The sequence below is a fragment of the Pongo abelii genome, chromosome 3 (assembly GCF_028885655.2).
Source record: "Pongo abelii isolate AG06213 chromosome 3, NHGRI_mPonAbe1-v2.0_pri, whole genome shotgun sequence".
Taxonomy (NCBI): Eukaryota; Metazoa; Chordata; class Mammalia; order Primates; family Hominidae; genus Pongo; species Pongo abelii.
Genome location: NC_071988.2, coordinates 16686606 through 16713568, shown reverse-complemented (window position 1 = coordinate 16713568; position 26963 = coordinate 16686606). Strand labels below are relative to the sequence as shown.

Sequence of the window (26963 nt, the reverse complement as noted above, 5' to 3'; positions counted from 1 at the left end):
CTTGATGTGGTAGTAAAACATGTATATTTGAATCCTGGCTCTGGGATATATTCACTATATGACCTAACATAAATGTTAGTAGGTATTGGTTTATTTTTTTAGCTATTAGGTTTAGCTTGCTGATCTTGTTCGAATCTTCCTCATCCTAGCTCATTTTGTCTGCTTAATGCATCAGTTTCTGGGAGATGTATATTAAAATCTCCCATTATAAATTTCCCCATTTCTCACTACAGTTATACACATTTTGCCTTATGTTTTCAGGCTCTGTCGTTAGAGGGCTATAGCTTCTTTATTATAGCCTTTTAGTGAACAATTCCTTTTATCAGAAGAGCTCTCCGTGTAGAGCTTAGCCACTTCATGTTTGTCCTGGCTACTGGTCTCATTAGAATTGTTTTGCCAACATATTTTGTGCTTTCTATTGAACAAAATTTCTTTGTAGCCTTGAGTTTTCCTTTTGAGACCTGGACCTAATTAATCATGCATCATTTATGTATTTATATCATAATAGTACATATGCTCATCTGATTATCTATTTTTCTTCCATGTTCGCCATGCAATTTCCCCAGGTTTATACAGAACCTGAATTTACGGCAGGTAACTCACAAAGCTGTTTTGCTTCTAGACTATGATATTTGCTGCTGGGCTTTGTGGGAATTAGAGATCTCTGAGATATTTTTTATGCCAAAATACCTGAAACTAGGAGGCACAGGAGGACCTTTTAGCCTCTGGTTCACATGTAGGTTATAATCTGCTTAGTCACAACATGTTTGAAAATACACGACAATGAACCAACCTCACTGGGCCCTGTGACCAGTTCATGTCAAACAGCTTGACTTTAGTTTCTAGTTACATAGAGTAAAGAGGGAGGACTCAGGCTAGGAAAAATAGCTGTGCAGCAGGTTCTCAGTCCCTGGCTATAGGGTTTATAACATTTTAAAAACTATATCTGGGATTACTTTTACATTCACTTATGTTTAGGAAGAGAGAAAGAAAATGCTCCTATAACAGTACAAGGCAGAAAAACTTTTGTTGTTTTGTTTATTCATGTGTTCCTAGAACAATGCCTGGCACATAGTAAATGATCAATAAGTATTTGTAAGAAAATTGTGGTAGCAAGGCCGGGTGCGGTGGCTCACGCCTGTAATCCCAGCACTTTGGGGGGCCAAGGCAGGTGGATCACTTGAGGTCAGGAGTTCGAGACCAGCCTGGCCAATACGGTGAAACCCCATCTCTACTAAAAAAAAAATACAAAAATTAGCCGAGCGTGGTGTCACACACCTGTAGTCCCAGCTACTTGGGAGGCTGAGGCAGGAGACTCACTTGAACCCAGGAGGTGGAAGTTGCAGTGAGCCTAGATCACACCACTGCACTCCAGCCTGGGTGACAGAGCAAGACTCCATCTCAAAAACAAAACAAAAAACAACAACAACAAAAAATTGTGGTAGCAAAAAAATTGCTATGGGAACTTCAAGAGGAGAAGGTGTAATTGCAACAAAAGAGATTGTGAAGGCTTCATGAGGAAGTAACATTTGAATAGGGCCTTGAAGAATAAGTAGGATCTGGAGATTAAAGGGTGCATCAATTAGGATTTGATCACAGAAACAAGCTACTAAGAATGATATAGGATATGAGATTAAATTTAGGAACTGACCTAGCATAATTTAAGGAGCCAGCTAAACACTTTACATTCAAGTGTTGCTTCTTTACCTGGTGCTGGGCCTAAAGTCAGCAGGGCAGGCTGCTGGAAGGAAAGGACAAAAGTGAAGTGAGGAAGATCAAGAACGAACTGCAGCCTACAAGGCTGGGCTTGAACCGTGTCAGTATCTAAAGCCAACAAGGCTCCACCTTTGCTAATGCAGGTGACCTGTAGGAGAATCAGGCATCCTTCATCACAGAGCTAGACATGCACCTGACTGGGGATAGGGAGAACCCTGAGGAGGATCTGGCAGGTGTGGGAGGAGCTTCAGGCCTGGCTGCTGCCCCAGGAGCTGTACACACAGGCCCAGGATAGAGAGAACGAAAAGAGAAACCAGCAAGAGCTAAAGGAGCTGAGAGCCCAACACCTGCCCTGGCCAATAAGGTGAGCGAGCAGATCAACAATGACATGTGTGAGCTGCAACAGCACCAGGTGCTCTGCATTCAAGCATCCAAGCGTAACAAGGAAATGACTGCTGCTTCACTTCCATCTTCTATATTTTATGCAAAGTCACATGGTCCAGAGTATGTAGGGAAGACAGTCCTGGGAAGTGTAGTTCCGGCTTAGCAGAGTTAACTCAGAACATACCCCAGGGGGAAGATAAGGGCTTAGGGAGAAAAGCTGCGGGAGGCAGAGCGGATGTTTACTCTCTCTCAGGCCATCACTTTGGAGTGCCCCAGGAGAGGTCCTCCTGGGCACAGTGGGCAGTGGGTTCCCAAGTGCCATCTCCGTGCTGATTCTCTGGAAGTGGGCATCACATGGTATTCTGCTACATTTAGAGGCAATGCAAATGACTTAAACAGAACTTGAACTTATGAATCATAAAGGCACAAAGGGCTTCTAAAGCAGAACAGGAAAACACTCAAAGTTTGGGCAACAGCCATCTCCACACGCCACCCTCCAGCCACATGCCCAGGGGATTTTCATGACAATGCAGCAATCCCAGGCCCTTCTCTCCATAGGATGTAAAGCGGGGGAAGGGTGGGTGCTGTGGCTTACACCTGTAATATGAGAACTTTGGGAGGCTGAGGCAGGAGGTTAACTTGAGCCCAGGAGTTTGAGACCAGGTCTTGCAACACAGCAAGACCCTGTGCCTACAGGGAATGTAAAAAGTACCCAGGCATGGTGGGTATATACCTGTAGTCCCAGCTATTCGGGAGGCTGAGGTGGGAGGATCACTTGAGCCTCGGAAGTTGAGGCTCCAGTGAGCCATGATTTTGCAACCGTACTCTACCCTGGGTGACAGAGCAAAATCTTATATCATAAAACAAAACAAAACAAAAAACAAAAAAAGTGGGAGTAGGGCAAGTATGGGGGAGAGTGGTCTCCCTGCTATCTGGAGTGGCCCGTGACATACTTGTGTTTATTTATTTAGTAATGACTCGCATGTGCCACACATTGTTCTAGGCATCAGGGAAACAGGTGAGCAAAGCCCCTGCCCTCATGGAGCTTACCTTCCAGTGAGGGAAACAGATAATTAAAAAGTAGACAAGTCAACATCAGGCCATGATATGTACTGTGAGAAAAACATAGAGCAAGGTAAGGAAAAGAGAGTGAGAGGGGGTGAGATTTTAGAGAAGGTGTCCAGGGAACAAAAATCCCAGGGAGTCCAGGCATGGTGACTTGTGTCTGTAATCCCAGCACTTTGGGAGACAGAGGTGGGCAGATCACCTGAGCTCAGGAGTTCAAGACCAGCCTGGGCAACATGGTGAAACCCCGTCTCTACTAAAAATACCAAAAAAAAAAAAAAAAAAAAAAAAAGAACCAGGCACGGTGACATGCACCTGCAGTCTCAACTACTTGGGAGACTGAGACAGGAGAATTGCTTGAACTCGGGAGACAGAGGTTGCAGTGAGCTGAAATTGCGCCACTGCACACCAGCCTGGGTGACAGAGTGAGACTCCATCTCAAAAAAAAGAATTCCAGGGAATAAACTTGAGTGTTGAGTGTTCCTTAGGTACCTAATACTGTTCTAAGGATTTTACATTGTATCAGCTCATTTAATCCTCACAAAAACCTAAGTAATTTTCCCAGGGTCACATCATTAATAAGTAAAAGATCTGGCATTTAAACACAGGTCGTCTGGTAGCAGAGCCTAAGCTTTAAGCCAGGGACGATCTCCTGGTTGCAGTGAGTGAAGTGACGGAGGAAGGAATGCACATATCAGAGGGAAGAGGGAAGAGCCAGTGCAAAGCCCTGAGCCAGGTGCATGCTTGTTGTTTGGAGGAGTAAAACCAAGAGTTTGGTTCTGGACATGTGGTAGTTTGAGAAGCAGGAGAGGAGGAGGCTTCAGCAGAGAAGACTGAGAAGCAGCAACTGGGGGCGGGGGGAGGAGAAAGCCCAGAAAAGAAGGCTGCATAAAGGAAGGAATCATCAATATTTCCAATTCTGCTGGGAGGCCCCATTAGTGCAGACCCAAGAATCGACTATTGGATTTGGCAATGTGGAGGTCTTCATTGGTCTTGACATTGATGGCCTTTTGTAGATAATACAGTATGTGGAAAGGCAACCAAAGCAGTTTTGTTCCAGATCAAGAGTGGATGGGAGCCCAATGCCCTACCCTCCAGCCTCAGCTCTGCCCCTTCCTATCCCTGAAACACCTCCCAGGATCCCTGGAACACAGTTTGACTACACATGTAAGCCAGACCCTTTGTTTCACAGTTGATGAAACTCAGGTCCAAAAAAGGGAAGAAGCTGGCTCAAGGCCATACGACTAGTTAGTAAAAAGCACAGGTTACAATTATCACTATTTCATGAGACAAATCTGTTCCTACCCTGTCTTATACTGTTTTCATGGACAGTGTGGTTATGACAAATAGAAAAATCAAAACAACAAGGTCTTTTTCACCTGTGTATCTCTGTGGGAAGGAGAGAATGATAACATGAGCAAATTCAACTCATAAAATATTCAAAAGCCTCATTGTTAACTAATCATTTCCATATTCTTCTCCCATACTCCATTTCTGGTCATTCAGCAAGTTCCGTGTTTTCTGATTCTACATGATGGGACACAGCAGACTACAAACGCTTAAACGGATATAATAGTAACACCAGTCACTCACAGTTACTGACCACTAGCCATGAGCCAGCATTGTTCTCAGGTCCTCACAACAGCCCCGTGCAGCAGGCTTAACAAGGAAACAAGGACCTCTCTCTGCAGGTTATGCATGGAACCATACCAGGAAGTGATCAAGAGTTCAGTCCCCAGGGTCCTATTGTCCAGTTGCATATTTCATTTCCACTCCTCACTGATGGTGGCACCCTAGCCAGGTTACTTCCCCTCTTTATGCTTTAGTTTTGTCAGCAGTGTGAAATGCTTCATAGACTGAAAAACAGGATACAGGGATCAGGGCTGGCATTGATCATAGTAAGCCAGGCACTGTTCTAGTCACATCATCAACACAAGCCTTGGCATCCCCTGCAAGCAGGGCACCGATAGAGGGTTGCTGGGGGCTCCCTCTTCTCTGCTCTCTGATTTGAATAAGCCACAGGTTGAATCACGAAGCTGTACTTAAGCTCATCTTGCCTTTTTTTTTTTTTTTTTTTTTTGCCTTAGGATCCATGCTTGAAGCTGGATGAAACTTCGCCGAGAGGAGAGGAGTATCAAGATAAGTTAGCAGCTGAAGAAGGAACCAGCAGTGATGAAGAAGAAAGGTACAGGAGGACATGTAGACTTCTGAGTGCTCCATTGAATGACGACTCAGATGTGGAAGGATTCATCCATTCATTCATTCTGTCCTCAAGTATTTATCACTGCTCCTTGCAGCATGCTTGGGGAGGCAACAAGCATATCTTGTATGTCTTCAGCACAGCTATGGGCTTCACATGAACTATCTTACTTAATTGTTACAACAACCCAGAGAAGCCATTTTTTAGCTTAAGAACCTGGAGCTCAAAGAAGTTAGCAAACCTGTCCAAGATTCAGACCTGCACTGGCCCAAAACCTCTGCCCCTTTGTTTCCAAGTGTTCTTTAATTAGGGGATATAAGGAAGCTTTGTGATCCTGAGGAAATCCCTACCTATATCACCTATGTCAGTCAGCTATTGCTGCTCTAACAAACACCCCCAAATATCAAAGATTTTTAGCTCATAGATGAGCTACCCTTATGATTGGCTCTATCAGGCTCTGCGGGTATATTAGGTCATTTCCACACTGCTATAAAGAACCCCCCAAGACTGGGTAATTTATAAAGGAAAGAGGTTTAATTGACTCACAATTCTGCTTGGCTGGGGAGGCCTCAGGAAACTTACAATCACGCCAGAAGGAGAAGCAGGCACATCTTACATGGCGGCAGGTGAGAGAAAAGTGTGTGTAGGAGGAAATGACAAACACTTATAAAACCATCAGATTTCATGAAAACTCACTCACTATCACGAGAACAGCATGGGGGAAACTGCCCCCATGATCCAATCACCTCCCACAAAGTCCCACCCTCAACACATGGGGATTATGGGGATTACAACTCAAAATGAGATTTGGGTGGGGAAAAACCTAACCATATCAGCAGGACTTATATGAGCTTGGCTCCTGGGTGAGGGTCAGGTGTTATTGCTCTGCCACAAACTACAGTTTGTGTGTGTGTGTGTGTGTGTGTGTGTTGTGAATGGGATTGTGTTCCTGATTTGGCTCTCAACTTGAATGTTGTTGGTGTATAGCAATGTTAGTGATTTTTGCACGTCAATTTTGTATCTTGAGGCTTTGCTGAAGTTGTTTATCAGCATAAGGAGTTTTGGGCTGAGACTATGGGTTTTCTAGATATAGGATCATGTCATCTGCAAACAGGGATAGTTTGACTTCCTCTCTTCCTATTTGGATCCCCTTTATTTCTTTCTCTTGCCTGATTACCATGGCCAGAACTTCCAATACTATGTTGAAAAGGAGTGAGAGAGGGCATCTTTGTCATGTGCTGCAAACCTATTTTTTAAATGGACAAAATACTCGAACAAGCACTTCCCTAAAAAAGATATACATGAGGCCGGGCATGGTGGCTCATGTCTGTAATCTTGGCACTTTGGAAGGCCAAGGCAGGTGGACTGCTTGAGCCCAAGAGTTCAAGACCAGCTTGGGCAACATGGCAAAACCCTGTCTCTACAAAAAAAATACAAAAATTAGCTGAGCGTGGTGGCACATGCCTGTAGTCCCAGCTACTCAAGAGGCTGAGGTCGGAGGATTGCTTGAGCCTGGAAGGTTGAGGCAGCAGCAAGCCGTGGTCACACCACTGTACTGCAGCCTGGACAACAGAGCAAGACCCTGTCCCAAAAAAGAAAAACAAAAATATGTGAGTGGCTCGTAAGCACATGGACATGTGGTTAACATCATTAGTCATCAGGAGATGCAACTTACCACCACAGTGAGACACCATTTCCCACCCACTGGAATGGCTAAAATTAAGAAGTCTGACAGCACAAAATGTTAGCAACAATCCAGGGCAACTGAAACTCTCATACATTGCTGGTAGGGTCTAAAATGGTAAATCACTTTAGAAAACTATTCGATTGTTTCTTGAAACATTAAGCACATACCTACCAGCAGTTCCACTTTTAGGTATTTAAGCAAAAGAAATGAAAAACATTGCCGGGCACAGTGGCTCACGTCAGTAATCCCAGAACTTTGGGAGGCCGAGGCAGGTGGATCATCACCTGAGGACAGGAGTTCAAGACCAGCCTGGCCAACATGGTGAAACCTCATCTCTACTAAAAATACAAAAATTAGCTGGGCGTGGTGGCACACACCTGTAGTCCCAGCCACTCAGGAGGCTGAGGCGGGACAATCACTTGAACCTGGGAGGCGGAGGTTGCAACGAGCCGAGATTGTTCCACTGCACTCCAGCCTGTGTGACGGAATGAGACTCCGTTTCAAAAATAAAAAGAAAAGAAAAACACGTATCCACAAAAAATCCTTGGACACGTTTATTTCTAGCAGCTTTATTTATAACAGCCCAGAAGTGTAAACAATCTAAATGTCTATCAGTAGAAAAATGGATAAACAAACTACAACGTATTCATGTAATGGAATACTACACAGCAACAAAAAGAATGAATTGCTGACACACACAACAACATGGATGAGGCCAAAAGTCATGATGGGGAGCAACATAATCTGGAAACAAGAGAATGCATCCCACATGATTCTGTTTGGCTGATGCTTAAGCTCAGGCAAAAGTGATCTATGGTGATGGAAATCAAAGCTTTGGCTGCGAGGGAAGTTTTTGGGTAATGAAAATGTTTTGTATTTTGATTAAGATGTTGGTTTCATCGTTGTATATATTTGTCAAAACTCACTGAATTATACACTTAAGATCTGTGCACTTCACTATATGTAAATTTTACTTGAATAAAACATTAAAAAGAATAATAATAACTGAGCCCTATCCTGAGAGAAGTTCAGCCCCCTCCCCTCTCCCAGGACTCACTGGGAGTGCTTACCTAGCGGTGCCACCTGTCACTCTTGCCCGAGGCTGCTCTTCCGGTTTCTCTGGCCTCCTAACCCTTGGGCTGGTTTCATACCCAGAGTTCAGACCCGGGTATCCCTGCTTCATTGCTTCTTAAAGGTGGCTATGTTTTGCACACCTTCGAAAGGCTTGAGGATAATCTAAGAGAATCAGAATGATGCAGAGAAAGAAAACTTCTCTCTTTAAATATGTGTAATTTTGTTTGTTTGTTTGAGATGGAGTTTTGTTCTTATTGCCCAGGCTGGAGTGCAAAGGTGTGATCTCGGCTCACTGCAACCTCTGCCTCCTGAGTCCAAGCGGTTCTCCTGCCGCAGGCTCCTGAGTAGCTGGGATTACAGGTGCCCGCCACCACACTCAGCTAATTTTTTGTATTTTTAGTAGAGACGGGGTTTTACCACGTTGGCCAGGCTGGTCTCGAACTCCTGACCTCAGGTCATCCACCCGCCTCTGCCTCCCAAAGTGCTGGGATTACAGGCGTGAGCCACTGCGCCCAGCCCATAGTTAGTTCTTTATGTAATTCTTACTATGCGCCAGACACTGTTTTAAGTATAGATATTGACTCTACTAATCCTTATGGAAAAGGTAGCATTATTAACCTTATGTTATAGAGGAGGAAACTCAAGCCAAGAGAGTTTAAAGATCTCACCAAGATCTTTAAACTCTCTCCCATAGTGAGTGGGTTGTAGAGCTGGAATTTGGAGCTGGGTAGTCTGGTTTTTGCACCATCCTCTTGGCCACCTTCCTATGCTGCTTCTAGCATCAGACCCTTCCTTTCGGGGTCCCCATTGTCTTTCTCTTCCTTAACCGCCCCAGCCTGGGCCTTCTCACCTCTGCCAAGCACAGTGCCCCTTCTCATGGCCTTTTCTCACAGCCCAAGACCCTAAACCCCACCCCTGGATCTCTGGCCTGATGTCCTTATCAAGGGAAGCAGATGCTGCTCATCACCTGGCAATCTCTCCAGAGAACCCCACCATGTGGCATCCTTTTACGTTGTCAAACAAGATAAATACTTCACATCCCAATCTAAACCAATCAAACTTGAAATTCTCAGCTGGTTCAAAAGTTCCAAATTAAGGAAGGGAGCTCTGGTCTCTTCTAAAGACATTTGTCAGCATCTTATCTAGAATGCAGAAACTTTTGCAGCTTTAAACTAGCATTTCCTTGTTCATGTTGCATATGTGGAGGCCTATTTATAATCCCCCTATTTGTACTTGGAGACGCCAGTAAAATGTGTGAGCATGCTTTGACGAGTGCAAAACACTGTATTAAAGTGAAGTGTTGTTGTCGTTTTTATAGATGCAGAAAGAGCTGCAAAATTAAGACCGTAGAGATCTCTTTTTTGGAGCCCCCAAAGACCTCATATCAGTAACTCTAAGCTCTCAGTCATTCTGACAGTTGATCATCATTTATTAAGAACCCACTAAAACAGATATCAGGTGATTCCTGCTGAACAGATATCAGGTGGTTCCTGCTAAACAGATATCAGGTGGTTCCTGATTGTATCCTAAGTGCAATAATACACTTTATATGGCAGGTTGCTTTTTGAAAGTCAAGCAAGATGTTTCTAATCCCCACTAACTGCTATCGGAGCTTCCTCCTCCCAGGCACAGTGGCTGGCACGTTATCAGAGTGGCAGTGTCATTCCTAGCCCTAGGATCTTTTGTGATTGTGGCATCCTTATCTTCAAAGGACCAAAGTGCTTCTCAAGGAGGGAAGTGACCCACAACCTCCACTGGGCTCTTTGTTAAAGGAGAAAACATCCGAAATCCAGCGTCTAGAGGAGGACTGGCAAAGCCAGAAGGCCAAATTGCAAGCCCAGGTAGGACAACCCTGGTGGGGATGTGCCCCCTTCCTGAGATCCTGCCCCCTCCTTTTTACAAACTTGGAAATGCATGCAGGGCCTGATTCACATCCAAGCTGGGAAGGCATTACAGGACCAGGGCAAAGTGGGATTCTTGGTTTTATTTATTCATTCATTCCAAACCTGTTGCAGCCAGGCACGGTGGCTCACACCTGTAATCCCAGCACTTTGGGAGGCCGAGTGGGGGCAGATCACTTGAGGTCAGGAGTTCGAGACCAGCCTGGCCAACATGGTGAAACCCCGTGTCTACTAAAATTACAAAAATTAGCTGGGTATGTGGCGGGCGCCTGTAATCCCAGCTATTTGGGAGGCTGAGGCAGGAGAATCGCTTGAACCAGGGAGGCAGAGGTTATAGTGAGCCGAGATCGCGCCACTGCACTCCAGCCTGGGTGACAGAGCGAGACTCTGTCTCAAAAAGAAAATAAAAAACCTGTTGTGCTAATGAGCACTCACTATGAGCCACTGATGATTCATCAATGCACAAACCAGACAAAATACCTTACATTTTATGGCCAGGTGTGGTGGTTCACACCTGTAATCCCAGCAATCTGGGAGGCTGAGGCAGGAGGAACGCTTGAGCCTGGGAGTTCAAGACCAACCAGGCCAACATAGCAAGACTCTGTCTCTACAAAAAACAAAAAAAAATTACTGGGCATGGTGACATGTGCCTGTACTCTCAGCTATTCGGGAGGCTGAGGTGGGAGGGTCGCATGAGCTCAGGAGTTTGAGGCTGCCGTGAGTCGTGATCGCACCACTGCACTCCAGCCTGGGCAACAAAGCAAGACCCTGTCTCAAAAAAAAAAATAGATATTTTATATATAAAGATATGTATATTTTAGCAATGGAGGTGGGAACAGACAATAAATGGTTGACATACGAAGTTAGTAAATCACGTAGTTCGTTCTAAGATAATGATGGCTCAGGAAAAAGAAAACTAGAGCAGGGCAGAGGTTTCTAGGAGGCTGTCCTGTGATGGGGGACGTGGGGTTGGGGGAGGTAGTACTACGTGGGGCTGTCAGGAGAAGCCTCAGTGAGGAAGCCAGATTCAAGGAAGCACCTGAGGGAGGAGGGGGGCTGCCACGTGGGTCCCTGGAAGGCATTCCAGTCCCTTCTTGATTTCTCTTGAAAGGTTGGTGTCCCCACCCCTCTTTTCCTCTTCCCTGGCATTCGTGGCTCTAGCAGAGGGGCCCATGGAAGGACTGGCCACCCCCAGGTCCTTAAAGCTTGCACCTTCCATCCCCTCAGAGTCCCTACAGACAGAGGAGGCTCAGCTGCATGGAGGTGACATTTAGAAAGCTTTTATTTAAAGAAAACATCCCAGGAAAAGCAAGGGGCTTAGACTGAGGGCAAGATGCCTTGTGCGCAGGTCTCACAGATGCAGCAGGCTCTGGAGCAGTGCACCAGCAACTACAGGGAGGACCTGCAGGCGCTCAAGCAGCTCTCGGACCTGGAGAGGGAGAAGCTGCAGCGTGAGCTCCAGGAGACCACTCAGCAGAACCACGCCGTGAAAGCCCAGCTCGAGGCTTCCCACCAGAGAGCCCTGCGCATGCTGGAGAAGGCCAGACATCAGGAACTCAAGGTGAGGGAATGACTGTGCCGTCTACTCTGTACCGGGCACCTGCTAGGTGAGAACTGCCATGCACAAAGCCGTCCCTTTTCTACATAACATCCAATCCCCCGAGCATCTTTCCAGATTGTTATTATTGTATTCCCTTTTTCCAGATGAGGAAAGAGGCTCAGAGAGATTTTGTAACTTGCTCAGGGTCACACAGCTAGTAAGTGGCAAAGGAAGCGGGCTAGGTCTGCTGGGCTTCTTGTGCTACGTTTCCCCACCTGCTTGCGACCTTGGTGGCATAAGAACGACTTGCTTTCATGACTAGAGCAGTGGCGTGCATGAACACGCCAGGAAGTCAGCCTCAGTCCTGCAGCTAAAAACAGAGCAGCACAGAGTTGAGAAAGAACAGCTCAGGCCGGGCGCAGTGGCTCACGCCTGTAATCCCAGCACTTTGGGAGGTGGAGGTGGGTGGATCACCTGAGGTCAGGAGTTCAAGACCAGCCTGACCAACATGGTGAAACCCTGTCTCTACTAAAAATACAAAAATTAGCTGGGCATGGTGGCAGGTGCCTGTAATCCCAGCTACTTGGGAGGCTGAGGCATGAAAATCGCTTGAACCTGGAAGGTGGAGGTTGCAGTGAGCCGAGGCTATGCCATTGCACTCCATCCTGGGTGACAGAGCAAGACTCTGTCTCAGAAAAAAAAAAAAAAGAACAACTCAGCCACAAAGACCTTTCCAAGGGTTTGGGAAATTGTAGTGTGTTAAACAACTATGGATAATCTGGTGGGGTGGTTCAGGCATGTTTCATCCAGCGCCTTCTATCTTGTGGCCTGGCTTAAACACTCCTTTCTCAGAGGGTGTTCCCTTCCTGCCCTCTTAAGCAGTTCCTTGAAGAGGTGTCCCACAAAAACAAGGGAGCAAACCAAGGGAGAGGGAATAAAAGAGAGCTGGGATACCGGGGATTCAATGCAGGAGCAAGAAGGAAGGTTTGAGGAGTCTGGTTTTGCTGCTGGCCAACAGCTCAGTCCAGGCTGCAGCAAGGAACTGAGGGCTGTGGAAGAGCTGTCTCCAGGGGAAAGCAAAACTGATGGATTCTCTGATAGATTTGGCCATGTGGAAAATTGCACTGTGTGTTTTACAAAGCATTTAGAAGTTGTAGGAAGACTTTGCCAGATAGCCAAAGGAAACTAAACAAATAAAAAATGCAGCATTTATGAATGCAAGGAAAAACAAAAAGCTGCATGAGGCAGAAGTTCAATCATAATTCATTTACCTCAACAGTGAATAATATTTACATATTCTCCATAAGGAAAATATGAAGTATACTTCAATATATTAAAAATACATATTGTGTACTATATAAAAGGAATGGAAGACATAGAGTGAGTGAGACCTAAAATCCTGATCTACTATAGTAGAAAGACAATTCATAGCCTCAAAAATAATCAAGATACAGTAGAATGGAAACATTGTCTTTTTAATGCTGGTAAATACAACAAGAAACAGGGAGTTGACAATGGCTGCCTCAGAGGACAGACAGAGAGGGAGGAGGAAATGACTAGGAGGCTGCTTATTTTCCTTTCTTTTAATACTATTTGGCTCTTTATACTATATGCACATATTCCCCTGATAAGAATATAAGAGAAGCTTTAAAAAAAGAAAGTCGAGCATGGTGGCTCACGCCTGTAATCCCAGCACTTTGGGAGGCCAACATGAGCAGACCACTTGAGGCCAGGCGTTTGAGACCAGCCTGGCCAACATGGTGAAATCCCATCGCTACTAAAAATACAAAAATTAGCCAGGCATCATGGTGCGCGCCTGTAGTCCCAGCTACTCAGGAGGCTGAGGCAGGAGAATTGCTTGAACCCGGGAGGCAGAGGTTGCTGTGAGCTGAGATCACACCATTGCTCTCCAGCCTGGGCAACACGGCAAGACTCCGTCTCAAAACAAAGCAACAAAAGAAAGAAGAAAGGAAATAACGCACATGGACTGCCGGGCACAAACTAGGTGTTCAAAAAAGATGTCAGTTTCCTTATTTCTTCAATTCTTCTAAATCTTTTTTCACTTTGGCTTACAATCTGCAAGAGCTCAGGTTGGGGAGATCCCCAGGTGTATTCACTGCTGGGTGACATTGACCTTTGTGTGTCCCTGAGCTTTATTCCTCCATGCTGTGGACCCCAATTTCTCACATGAGGTGAGAGGCAGGAGGCTTCACTCAGCTGAGGCGGGGAGTTCCAGGGGCTCTAGGGGGTTGGACCCATGAGGTCTGAGTCCCGGCCAAAGGAAAGTGAAAGGACACTCTGCCCATCGGGTATAAGCCCCAGTTCCTGTGTCAGCGAATAGGAATGGGCTGCCTGGGTTCAGGTCCTGGATCTGCCATTTACAAAGTGTGGGAGCTCGGATAGGTCATTTAGCTTCTTTGTGCCTCAGTTTCCTCATTTATAAAATGATAGATGGTAGTATGAATCTTATGAGATGGTTATGAAGATCAAAAGGGATACTGCATGTAAAGTACTTAGAACAGTGCATGGCTGAGTAACAGCTTGGTTTTTAAAAGGTTCACTTTTATTATTCACTCATCTATTCTGCAGGTATTCATTGAGTAGGTACCACGAGCTGCCATCATGCAGAGCTGCAGAGATACCAGATGATCACTACACTCTGTCCTTACGTAGCTCACCTCTAGGGGAAAAGGCAGCCCTCTCAAACAGGTTGCTGGGATCAGTGGGTGGAAGCCATGAGGGAGTTGTCTAAGGTATTTGGAAGCACTGGGAATGGAGACTTTATATAATATAGGACTTTCGGAAAGACAGGGTGAAACTAGGTCCCTCAGGAGGCCCCAAACTGGCCATAACAAGAGCAGGGTAACCCTCCCATAGCAGCTGGAGAAATTCACCAGGAATGAGTCTCCAACTTGCCCTGAGTGCTGCACCCTGTGTGATCCTTACTGCCAAGGGCTCCTGAGCAAGTGAGTGGGCAGTGCTGACCTGAACCTTTGCTTGCCCCCAGGGATGGAGAGAGGCTGGGTCAGAGTGAGAGAGTTTGGCTCCCTCTTGCAAAGCCAGGCTTCAACCTCTCCGTCCCCATTTCCCTAGGGATAAAAATGTCACCAATTGGTGTTCTCTGAGCCTTGTAGCAAGGGAAAGAGGAGGAAGGTATCAGAGAATTTGAAAAATATGAGCCTTTTCTGTTTTATTAAATAAACTCGCAGTCAGGCATGGTGGCTCACGCCTGTAATCCCAGAACTTGGGGAGGCCAAGGCGGGAGGATCGCTTGAGGCCAGGAGTTTGAGGTTAGCCTGGGCAACATAGGGAGAACTAAGCACTACAAAAAAAAAATTAGCCAGGTGGAGTAGTGAGCATCTGTGTTCTCAGCTACTCAAGAGGCTGAGGTGGGAGGATCACTTGGGCCCGGGAGGTCAAGGCTGAGGTGAGCCATGATTGTGCCACTGCACTCCAGCTGGGCAACAGAGTGAGACCTTGTCTCGAAAAAAGAAAAAGAAATTTGGCATAGAATGACTGCGTTTCCCCTGGGAGGAGTGAGACCAGTTCCCTATTGCTATCCCCAGTGACAGGTGGCAGAGACAGGCTGAGGAAAGCCTCCACATGACCCGCTGGGTTCGGGAGGCCAACTTGGGCTCAAAGGTGGTTGAATTCTTCCCTCACAGGAGCCTCATGCATTTGGTAAAATCCCAGAGGAAATCTGGTGAAATGCCCACTGCATGAGTGAGTGGAAAGGGCTTGGGCCCTGGACTCCACCATTCATGGGTCACAATCCTGCCTCTTCCATCACCTCTCTGCAGGCAGGTTCCCCGCCTTTCTAGCCCCAGTTTCCTGCTCTGTTAAATATGGCAGCAGGGGCGGGTGCCGGGGTGTGGTGGCTCATGCCTGTAATCCCAACAGTTCAGGAGGCTGAGGCAGGAGGATTGCTTGAGCTCGGGAGTTTGAGACCAGCTGGGTAACATAGTGAGACTCTCCCTCTATATAAATAAAAAAAGAGGTATAAAAGATGGGGGGATAATAATTTCCATATCTTTTTCTGTGTGACCCTGGGAAACCAAATTCATCTCTCCAATGCCCATCTCTCACTTCCTCATCTAAAACCTGGGGATATATATTAACTGGAACTCTGCTAACTGGAAAAAAAAAAAAAAAAAAAGCAGAAGCTATATTAGTTTCCTATTGCTGCTGTAACAAATCAGCACAAGCCTAGTGGCTTAAAACAACACGGATTTATTATCTGACAATTCTAGAGGTCAGAAATCCAAAAATCAAGGAATTGGCACAGCTGGTTCCTTCTAAAGACTCCAGAAGAGAATCTGTGTCCTTGCCTTTTCCACCTTCTAGAGGCCACCTGAGTTCCTTGGCTCCTGGTCCCTTCCTGCATTATCAAAGCCAAAAGTATAGCAGCTTCAAATCTCTCCCCCTCCCTCCCCCTCCCTCCTGCTCCCTCCCCCTCCCCCATCCCTCCCCCTCCCCCATCCCTCCCCCTCCCCCTCCCCTCTCCCTCCCCCCTCCCCCTCCCCTCTCCCTCTCCCTCCCCCCTCCCCCTCCCCTCTCCCTCCCCCTACCCCCTCCCCCTCCTCCTCTCCCTCCCCCCTCTCTCCCTCCTCCTACCCTCCCCCTCCCTCCCTCCCTCTCTCTCTCTCTCTCTCTCTGACCTCTGCTTCCATCATCAACTCTTTTCTCACTGAGCCTCCTACAGCCCTCTTATAAGGACCCTTGTGATCGAGGCCCACCCAGATATTTCAGGATAATCTCCCATCTAAGATCCTTAATCACATGTGCAAAGTCCCTTTGACCATGTAAGGTAACATACTCAGTTTTCAGACATGGACATCTTAGGGGTTGTTTTGGTGCCTCTCACAGAAACCAGCTTGAGTGAAGTTAGGCAGGCAGTGAAGAGACACTTATTAAAGTTTACCCAGCTGCTCACAGAATTTGCTTTGAGTGTTTGACACACAGTGGGACTTCAGTAAATAAATGTTTGTTGAGTGAAAGCATGAATGAACCAAAAATAAAAAGTAGGGAAAAAAAGAATGAATGAATATGAACCCAAGGACAGAGACACAGACAGTTCTCAGGACCAAACAAGAGCAGGGACTGAAAAGCTGTAGGGACCCCTCACCCCTCCCTATGTCATTCTGCTCTGCTGTGTACACCAGCCCTGGGCTTCCTCCATAGACAGCAGCCATCACCCCACTAGTCCTGGGGCAGATGTCAGATAGTTACCTTAGTGCTCCTGAGAATGGTAGATTTGGAGCCACAGAGTCAGTATCTGTCTGTCAGTCTCTTTTGCTCTATCTCCCACCTCTTCATACCAAATTTACATTAAAAGAACTCTGATTGGCCCAGGTTAGAACAAGTGTCCACTCTGGCCCAGTCAGCTGTGGAAGCGGGTGGTTCACCTGGTGCAAAATGGCTGCTGTCGCCAGGCCATTGCTACAGCATTCTCTGTAGCCTGATAAGCCCTCCATGGGAGAGTGCAAGCATTCAGAGCATCCTGGCTCAGAAGAGCTTGGCAAAGGAGTCAGGTCTCCCACCCTTGTGCCCACTTTCATGCCTTCTTGTCCCCACTTTTTCTCACAGGCCACAGAGGAACGCTTGAAGAAGGAATCCAGCCACAGCCTCCAGATCCAACACCAGGCACACCGGCTGGAGCTCCAGGCCTTGGAGGAAAAGGGCAGGCAAGAGCTGCAGGAGGAGCGTGAGAGGATGCAGGCACAGCAGGCCCTGCTGCTAGGTATACACCCAATAGTGTACCGAGGAGGGCCTGGCCAACTGCAGGGTCTGCATGTAGAAACCAGAGACAAGCTGAGGGACAGGGCTCCAGGGTTCTCAGGCTCACAGGCCCCAGGGCTCCAGGGTTCTCGGGCTCACAGGCCCCAGGGCTCCAGGGTTCTCGGGCTCACAGGCCCCAGGGCTCCAGGGTTCTCGGGCTCACAGGCCCCAGGGCTCCAGGGTTCTCGGGCTCACAGGCCCCAGGGCTCCAGGGTTCTCGGGCTCACAGGCCCCAGGGCTCCAGGGTTCTCGGGCTCACAGGCCCCAGGGCTCCAGGGTTCTCGGGCTCACAGGCCCCAGGGCTCCAGGGTTCTCGGGCTCACAGGCCAGGGCTCCAGGAGTCTCGGGCTCACAGGCCAGGGCTCCAGGGGTCTTAGGCACACAGGCCAGGGCTTCAGGGCTCTCGGATTCACAGGTAGGGCTCCAGGCTCTCGGATTCACAGGCCAGGGCTCCAGGCTCTCAGGCACACAGGCCAGGGCTCCAACTGTTGCCACCAACTAGCTGTGAAACCTGGGATGGCTTACTGTGAGCCTCATTTTCCTTCTGTATAAAATTGAATTATAATTGTCCCTACTTCATAGGCTCACTGTGTGGATTAAATGAGATATTAAATATAAAGGCCAGGTGTGGTGGCTCACGCCTGTAATCCCAGCACTTTGGGAGGCTGAGGCAGGTGGATCACAAGGTCAGGAGATAGAAACCATCCTGGCTAACACAGTGAAACCCTGTCTCTACTAAAAATACAAAAAATTAGCCGGGCGTGGTGGCGGGCACCTGTAGTCCCAGCTACTCGGGAGGCTGAGGCAGGAGAATGGTGTGAACCCAGGAGGCGGAGCTTGTAGTGAGCAGAGATGGTGCCACTGCACTCCAGCCTGGGCAACAGTGCGAGACTCAAAAAAAAAAAAAAAAAAAGATATTAAATATAAAGTGTCTAGCAAATAACAGGAGCCCAGTGCATGTAGATACTATCATCATCATTATTATTGCTTGTAACCCAGATCTCTGAGCCTTCATATGAGTTTCATGGCATTGCCTCAACCTCTCATTTCTGTTCTGAAGATTTTGGCAAATTGGAGGATCTTAGGCCTCCAGGCTCTGCTTCCTCTGCCTGCCCCCACATCATCCCTAGCACAAAACTCTGCCCCTTTTCAGTTGCCACAACAATAAAACCACTCACACAAAGCATCTTCGAAGTTAACAGAGGTAAAGATCTCTAGAGCCAAACTGCCTGGGTGTGAAGCCCGGCTCTAACATTCACTAGCTGTGTGACTTTGGGTAGGAATTTGCTTAACTGCTCTGTACCTCAGTCTCCCATCTATAAAATGAGGATAATAATAGCATTCACTTCACTGGGCTGTAATGACGATTACATGAGTAAATGCATGAGAAGTGCTTCGAATAGAGCCTGGTATGCAGTAAGTCTATCTAAGTGTTCCCTGTTATATTATGACTGAATTTTTTTTTTTTTTTTTTTTTTTTTTTGAGACAGAGTCTCGCTCTGTCGCCCAGGCTGGAATGCAGTGGCGCGATCTCAGCTCACTGCAAGCTCCGCCTCCCAGGTTCACACCATTCTCCTGCCTCAGCCTCCTGAGTAGCTGGGACTACAGGCACCTGCCACCACGCCCGGCTAATTTTTCTGTATTTTTAGTAGAGACGAGGTTTCACCGTGTTAGCCAGGATGGTCTCGATCTCCTGACCTCGTGATCCACCCACCTCAGCCTCCTAAAGTGCTGGGATTACAGGCGTGAGCCACCGCGCCCGGCCATGACTGAATATTTCAATGTTGTATGCCTGATTCTGGAAACCTCTCTCATTTTTGTAGATCATCCCTGTCCCTCATTTTCTCCTTTACTGTCATCTTTCTTACTCTTAAGAGCAAGACAAATAACCTCTCACCATTTCATGCTGAGCACGAAAGATCATGTTGGCTTTATTAAATATTTCTTCCAAACCTAGACAGGGCTCTCCTTAAGAGATTTCTGGGTGCTGAGTGAGGTGGCTCATGTCTGTAGTCTCAGCACTTTGGGAGGCCAAGGTGAGAGATGATCACTTGAGGTCAGTAGTTCAAGACCAGCCTGGACAACATAGCAAGACCCCATCTCTTAAAAACTTAGGAAAAAAAGTAAAAAGAGAATTCTGGAGGACAGCATTTTCTTTACCTCCATAAGTGAGTTAGGTTCTACCTTGCTGCTTGGTTGAGTTCTCATTAGAAAGTGTGTCCCACTGACCGCCTGTTTCTGAGGAAGTGGTGTGAGGAGCAGGAAGGAGTTTCGTAAACTTCCCAGTTAGCAGCTACCCTGGAATGGAGGTGCCCACATGGGAAATGCTGAAGTTAGCAGCATGTAAAGATAGAACCCAGGCTGTGCCACATGGCTCAGGTCCAAGGCTCCCCATGTACAGGTCAGGCTGGACACCCTGGTGATTCCAACACCCAGCAGCAGCTGCCAGTGCAGATGTCCCTGCCACCCCTTCCCTGGCTTTTCTGATTCCCCAGCAGCCCCGTTCTTCCCCAAAGAAAAGAGAGATCCCTGGAAAGACCTTGGGGAAAGGCTGGGCTTCTCAGCACCAGTCCCAAGAAGAAGGGGCTTTGTGGACTCTGTGATGACAACAAATCATACGCTTCAAGGGAAGGTGCAAGCACCTACAGTAATGGCAGGTTGATATGAGATATTCCTGATGCTGATTATTCTTCTTCTAATATCTGTGTGAGACACAACTGACCTGCAATGCTATAGATCCCTGTGAGAGGGCAGGGAGGGTGGGTGTTCACTAGAGTGTTGGAACCTAGACTGGATGGATGGATGGATGGATGGATGGATGGACAAGTGGATGGGGCTGTGGGTGGATGGGTGGATGGACAGAAAGATGAGTGGATGGATGGATGGATGGATGGAGAGACAGACAGATGGAGATGTGTGGATGGGCAGATGGGTGGGCAGACCAATGGGTGGACACACAGATGGATGGATGGATGATTGGGTGGGCAACCGATGGGTGGATCGGTAGTTGAATGGATGGACAGATGGGTAGACAGACAGACAGGTAGATGAATGGATGGATGGATGGATGGACAGGTGGAGGGATGGACAGGTGGAGGGATGGACCGGTGGATAGAAGGATGGATAGGTAGATGGATAGACGAATGGTGGGAAGGTATGAGAGAAGGAGAAGGGTAAAGAATGAATACCCTATAATTTATGATTTGGTAAAGAGTTTTATTGCATATATCTTGTGATAATAGTTTTCAAAAAAATGGGGTTGTGTTTGGATTTTTTTTAAGAAAATAAGCTATAGAAATCACTTTATCAAAATTCTGCTGGAAAGATTACCAAGTAAATTTTTCTTTTCTTTTTTTTTTTTTTTTTTTTTGAGATGGAGTCTCGCTCTGTCACCCAAGCTGGAGTGCAGTGGCGTGATCTCAGCTCACTGCAAGCCCCACCACCTGGGTTCACACCATTCTCCTGCCTCAGCCTCCCAAGTAGCTGGAACTACAGGCACCTGCCACCACGCCCGGCTAATTTTTTGTATTTTTAGTAGAGATGGGGTTTCACCATGTTAGCCAGTATGGTCTCGATCTCCTGACCTCGTGATCCACCGCGTCGGCCTCCCAAAGTGCTGGGATTACAGGCATGAGCCACCACGCCTGGCCAATTTTTCGTCTTAATACCATCCAAATACACTATGCTTTTACATGTGTTTAATATAGTTAACCTTTGAGGGAAGGTTAGTAAGCTTATAGGAAAGCTTTTATAACTAACACACTTTTATCACCTCATCCATTTTCACTCTAAAGATCATTTATTTTACAAATACATGTTGAGCACTTGCTCTGTACTAAAACCTGTGCTAGGTGTTATGGAATGATCAGAACAATGTTTCAAAGGTTATTTTCAATAACTACAGAGTCTCAAAAGCTCATTACAGAAAAGTGAAGTATCAAATTTACAAGCACTTAAAAAGTATCTTTTATAAAAGGAATATCTCACTAAATAGCATCTGCTCTATCAGAAAATATTCATTTTGAAATAATTGTTTCAATCATGCTGGGAAGTGTCTAGTGTACTAGAAATCAGTCTCCATCCTCAGAGGGGAAGCTCGAGTTTCTGGCCTTACTCTCCCCTGAGTTTAAGAGAACGTACACATTTCTCCTGGATGATTCCATTTTAGTGCCTATCCTGCTGGGATGACATGCCATCTCCTGCCTCCATGATCCAACCAAGACCCCACACCAGTGGAAAGAAGAACCTGTGAACATTTTTGTCTTAAGAGTTGACATTGGCCGGGTACTGTGGCTCACGCCTATAATCCCAGCACTTTGGGAGGCTAATGTGGGTGGATCACTGAGGTCAGGAGTTTGAGACCAGCCTGGCCAAAATGGAGAAACCGCATCTCTACTAAAAAAAAAATACAAAAATTAGCCAGGTGTGGTGGTGCGTGCCTGGTCCCAGCTACTCCGGAGGCTGAGGCAGGAGAATCACTTGAACCCGGGAGGTGGAGGCTGCAGTGAGCCGAGATTGTGTCACTGCACTCCAGCCTGGGAAACAAACCGAAACTCCATCTCAAAAAAAAAATAAAAAAGAGTTGACATAAATTTCAAAATTTCCAACTTGAGACCATCACCCCCAGAAGAGGCCTTTCACTCATTTGATAATTGCCTGTTCTTTGCCTGGCCTCCTAACTTGATGCTGAGGCCAAGCATTGTCACAGGTTTGGCCCTGGGCTCAGGCCATGCTGCCCTCACCTGCCACCCATCCTAACCAACCAGTAGAGGGCAAGCAGGGGGTTCAGAGTGAAGAACCACTTGAAATTTTGCATCCCAACTCCACCATTTAATAGCTGTGTGGCTTTGGGCATTGTGCTCACCCTCTTTGATGCTCAGGTCCCTCATCCTAAAATGGAGCAGGGGTGGGGAGGGGGGCATAATTCATACCAGAAAAGATGGTGGTGGGACTTAAATGAGAACAGTTTTCACACATGGCCCTGTTGTTACTGTTATCTTGGAAAAGGTTTGGGGAACTCAACCCACCACAAGCCTTCAGCAGCCACCCACATCATCCACCCCCGCCCCAGAGACTGTTGTCCCCACGACACAGGCTTCAGCCTAGACCCAGTGCCTAACTCACTACTGCTCTTCCTTTTCCAGAGTCGCTCAGACAGGAGCTGTCGGAGCAGCGAGCTGCCTGTTCTGGGCACCAGAAGGACTTGGAGGCACTGCAGGCCGAGCTGAGGGCTCTGGGCAGACAGGAAGCCAGCAGCCAGTGTCCAGGAGACAGCAAGGATCACATAATCGCCACAGAGGTCAGCTCCCCTGCCCTTGCACCAGCCATACCCCTCCCAGAACAGCATCAGGGCCGCAGTAAGAAGCCCCATAAAGGATGGGCTCTGAGGCTGTGAGTGCAGTGGCTCACACTTGGAATCTAGCACTTTGGGAGGCCAAAGCCAGAGGACTACTTGAGGCCAGGATTTCAAGACCAGCCAGGGCAACATAGCAAGACTATATCTCTACAAAAAAATTGAAAATTAGCTGGGCGTGGTGGCATATGCCTGTAATCCTGGCTCGGGAGTCTGAGGCAGGAGGATCACTTGAGCCCAGGAGTTCCAGGCTGTAGTGAGCTATGATTGTGCCACCGTACTCCAGCCTGGGCAACATAGCAAGACCCTGTCTCAAAAAAAAAAAAAAAAAAAAAAAGGATGGGCTCTGGGTACTCGGTCATTCCCCTCCCCCCTGCCCGAAGTGGGGAAGACCCTTCTCCACAGGGCTGTGGGATACTTGGTGGGCCTGCAGGGTCTTTGAAAAGAAAAAAAAAAAAGGTTTTAAGTGCTGTATGTTATTTATAATTCAGACGCAATGGTATCTCAGGATGTTGGGGCTACATAGGCCCTCAATGCAGCTGGTCTGGGCTACTCCTCTGGATCTGCAGAACATTTTGAATTTCTCAGAACATTTTACCAGATAGGCTCCATCTAGACCTTGCTGTTCCCCTAAGTGGAGCAGCTTTGTTGTCACCCAGGCTCAGTGCCGACTTTCTTTCCTCTTCTTGCTCAGACTTTGCCCATCAGCCCCTTCCCTGCACATCCATCATTCCTGGTCTAGCTGGGTGGCAGTCACCTCCTAGCAGCCCAGCCCTCTCTCCCTCCAGTCCATAATGTACAGCTTCAGCTATTCTCCCAAAGCCCAACATCACTTTTCTTTATTTTTTTTATTATTATAAGTTCTAGGGTACATGTGCACAACGTGCAGGTTTGTTACATATGTGTACATGTGCCATGTTGGTGTGCTGCACCCATTAACTCGTCATTTACATTAGGTATATCTCCTAATGCTACCCCTCCCCCCTACCCCCACCCCACAACAGGCTCCGGTGTGTGATGTCACCCTTCCTGTGTCCAAGTGTTCTCATTGTTCCGTTCCCACCTGTGAGTGAGAACATGTGGTGTTTGGTTTTGTCCTTGTGATATTTTGCTGAGAATGATGGTTTCCAGCTTCATCCATGTCCCTGCAAAGGACATGAACTCATTCTTTTTTATGGCTGCATAGTATTCCATGGTGTATATGTGCCACATTTTCTTAATCCAGTCTATCATTGTTGGACGTTTGGGTTGGTTCCAGGTCTTTGCTATTGTGAATAGTGTTGCAGTAAACATACGTGTGCATGTGTCTTTATAGCAGCATGATTTATAATCTTTTGGGTATATACCCAGTAATGGGATGGCTGGGTCAAATGGTATTTATAGTTCTAGATCCTTGAGGAATCACCACACTGTCTTCCACAATGGTTGAACCAGTTTAGAGTCCCACCAACAGTGTAAAAGTGTTCCTGTTTCTCCACATCCTCTCCAGCACCTGTTGTTTCCTGACTTTTTAATGATTGCCATTCTAACTGGTGTGAGATGGTATCTCATTGTGGTTTTGATTTGCATTTCTCTGAAGGCCAGTGATGATGAACATTTTTTCATGTGTCTGTTGGCTGCATAAATGTCTTCTTTTGAGAAGTGTTTGTTCATATCCTTCACCCACTTGTTGATGGGGTTGCTTGTTTTTTTCTTGTAAATTTGTTGGAGTTCTTTGTAGATTCTGGATATTAGCCCTTTGTCAGATGAGTAGACTGCAAAAATTTTCTCCCATTCTGTAGGTTGCCTGTTCACTCTGATGGTAGTTTCTTTTGCTGTGCAGAAGCTCTTTAGTTTAATTAGATCCCATTTGTCAATTTTGGCTTTTGTTGCCATTGCTTTTGGTGTTTTAGACATGAAGTCCTTGCCCATGCCTATGTCCTGAATGGTATTGCCTAGGTTTTCTTCTAGGGTTTTTATGGTTTTAGGTCTAACATTTAAGTCTTTAATCCATCTTGAATTAATTTTTGTATAAGGTATAAGGAAGGGATCCAGTTTCATCTTTCTTTATATGGCTAGACAGTTTTCCCAGCACCATTTGTTAAATAGGGAATCCTTTCCCCATTGCTTGTTTTTGTCAGGTTTGTCAAAGATAAGATAGTTGTAGATGTGTGGTATTATTTCTGAGGGCTCTGTTCTGTTCCATTGGTCTATATCTCTGTTTTGGTACCAGTACCATGCTGTTTTGGTTACTGTGGGCTTGTAGTATAGTTTGAAGTCAGGTAGCATGATGCCTCCAGCTTTGTTCTTTTGGCTTAGGATTGACTTGGCAATGCGGGCTCTTTTTTGGTTCCATATGAACTTTAAAGTAGTTTTTTCCAATTCTGTGAAGAAAGTCATTGGTAGCTTGATGGGGATGGCATTGAATCTGTAAATTACCTTGGGCAGTATAGCCATTTTCACAATATTGATTCTTCCTATCCATGAGCATGGAATGTTCTTCCATTTGTTTGTATCCTCTTTTATTTTGTTGAGCAGTGGTTTCTAGTTCTCCTTGAAGAGGTCCTACACATCCCTTGTAAGTTGGATTCCTAGGTATTTTATTCTCTTTGAAGCAATTGTGAATGGGAATTCACTCATGATTTGGCTCTCTGTTTGTCTGTTATTGGTGTATAAGAATGCTTGTGATTTTTGCACATTGATTTTGTATCCTGAGACTTTGCTGAAGTTGCTTATCAGCTTAAGGAGATTTTGGACTGAGACAGTGGGGTCTTCTAGAAATACAATCATGTCATCTGCAAACAGGGACAATTTGACTTCCCCTTTTCCTAATTGAATACCCTTTATTTCATTCTCCTGCCTGATTACCATGGCCAGAACTTCCAATACTATGTTGAATAGGAGTGGTGAGAGAGGGCATCCCTGTCTTGTGCCAGTTTTCAAAGGGAATGCTTCCAGTTTTTGCCCATTCAGTATGATATTGGCTGTGGGTTTGTCATAAATAGCTCTTATTATTTTGAGATACGTCCCATCAATACCTAATTTATTGAGAGTTTTTAGCATGAAGGGCTGTTGAATTTTGTCAAAGGCCTTTTCTGCATCTATTGAGATAATCACGTGGTTTTTGTCATTGGTTCTGTTTATATGCTGGATTATGTTTATTGATTTGCGTATGTAGAACCAGCCTTGCATCCCAGGGATGAAGCCCACTTGATCGTGGTGAATAAGCTTTTTGATGTGCTGCTGGATTTGGTTTGCCAGTATTTTATTGAGGATTTTTACATCGATGTTCATCAGGGATATTGGTCTAAAATTCTCTTTTTTTTGTTGTGTCTCTGCCAGGCTTTGGTATTAGGATGACCGGCATCACTTTTCATAAAGCCTTTGGTGGTTCCCACAGGAGAAAGCTCCAAATGCTTCAACTTGGCATTGAAAAGCTTCCACCACTGACTATGACCTGTATGTCCTGCCATATTCCCTGTGGCTCATAAACCTGGCATCTGCACCCTCCCTTTGGCCTTCGCCTGTGCCACTCCTCCTGCCTGAGATGCTGCCCAGCATATCTCATGCTGGGGGCCTTCCCTGGCACACAGTGGCCCCCTCTGGCTCTGAGATCCTGGAGCACTTGCTGTCAAGACACTCAGCTGGCTCTAGGATCTACCGCCCGGTCCTGTTGGGGACATGCCATTTCATAGATGTCCTTGTTGCCTAGACTGGATCAGGAGTCTTTTGAGGATAACCTGTCTGTTCTGCCACATCGCCTCCCCACCCCCACTCCCAGCCCTCAGCAGGGTCTCCACCAGTGCCTGTGGGTGGTGAGGATTCATTGGTGGCCAGTCCTGCTGAAGGTCCAGGGGACATGGGAATCATGTGTGCCAGATTTAGCTGTTGCTGAGCATAAGAAGGCGATTTCTGTGTTTATGTGAAAAATATTAACAAATGATGAATCACAGGTTAGCCCAGTGGTTAGGTCTAGCAGAGGGAAGACAGAACGTGTTCCATTAAGTGTTTAGATGGGTGGGAGACACTGGTACCAATGGGAGGGGACGGGAAATGTGAGATGGAGACAGCTGGGGACTGGGCCATGGAGGGAGTCAGTGTTCACCTGAGGGCTCTGGATAGAAGCCAAGGAGCACTGAGTACATGAGCCAATACCTGGCCACCCATGCACCAGCCCTCACCTTTGCCCCATAGGAGGGAAGCCCTGAACCCTCTAGAAGGAAAATGTGGTGTCAGGTGATACCCCACACAGAGAGCAGATGCAGGGGTGTCAGCAAAGAGGAAGA

General features: G+C 46.7%; 1 protein-coding gene across 2 annotated transcripts in view; it reads left to right on the top strand.

The window, feature by feature from the left end:
• FAM184B (family with sequence similarity 184 member B) overlaps positions 1-26963 on the top strand; it is a 148343-nt gene that overhangs the window by 107883 nt on the left and 13497 nt on the right. For both annotated transcript variants that reach the window (XM_054553777.2, XM_024246449.3), the window contains exons 8-12: positions 5253-5350; positions 9838-9967; positions 11376-11588; positions 17154-17307; positions 22490-22644. In XM_054553777.2, coding sequence (XP_054409752.2) covers positions 5253-5350; positions 9838-9967; positions 11376-11588; positions 17154-17307; positions 22490-22644 — 750 coding nt within the window. The remainder of the gene's footprint in view (positions 1-5252; positions 5351-9837; positions 9968-11375; positions 11589-17153; positions 17308-22489; positions 22645-26963) is intronic.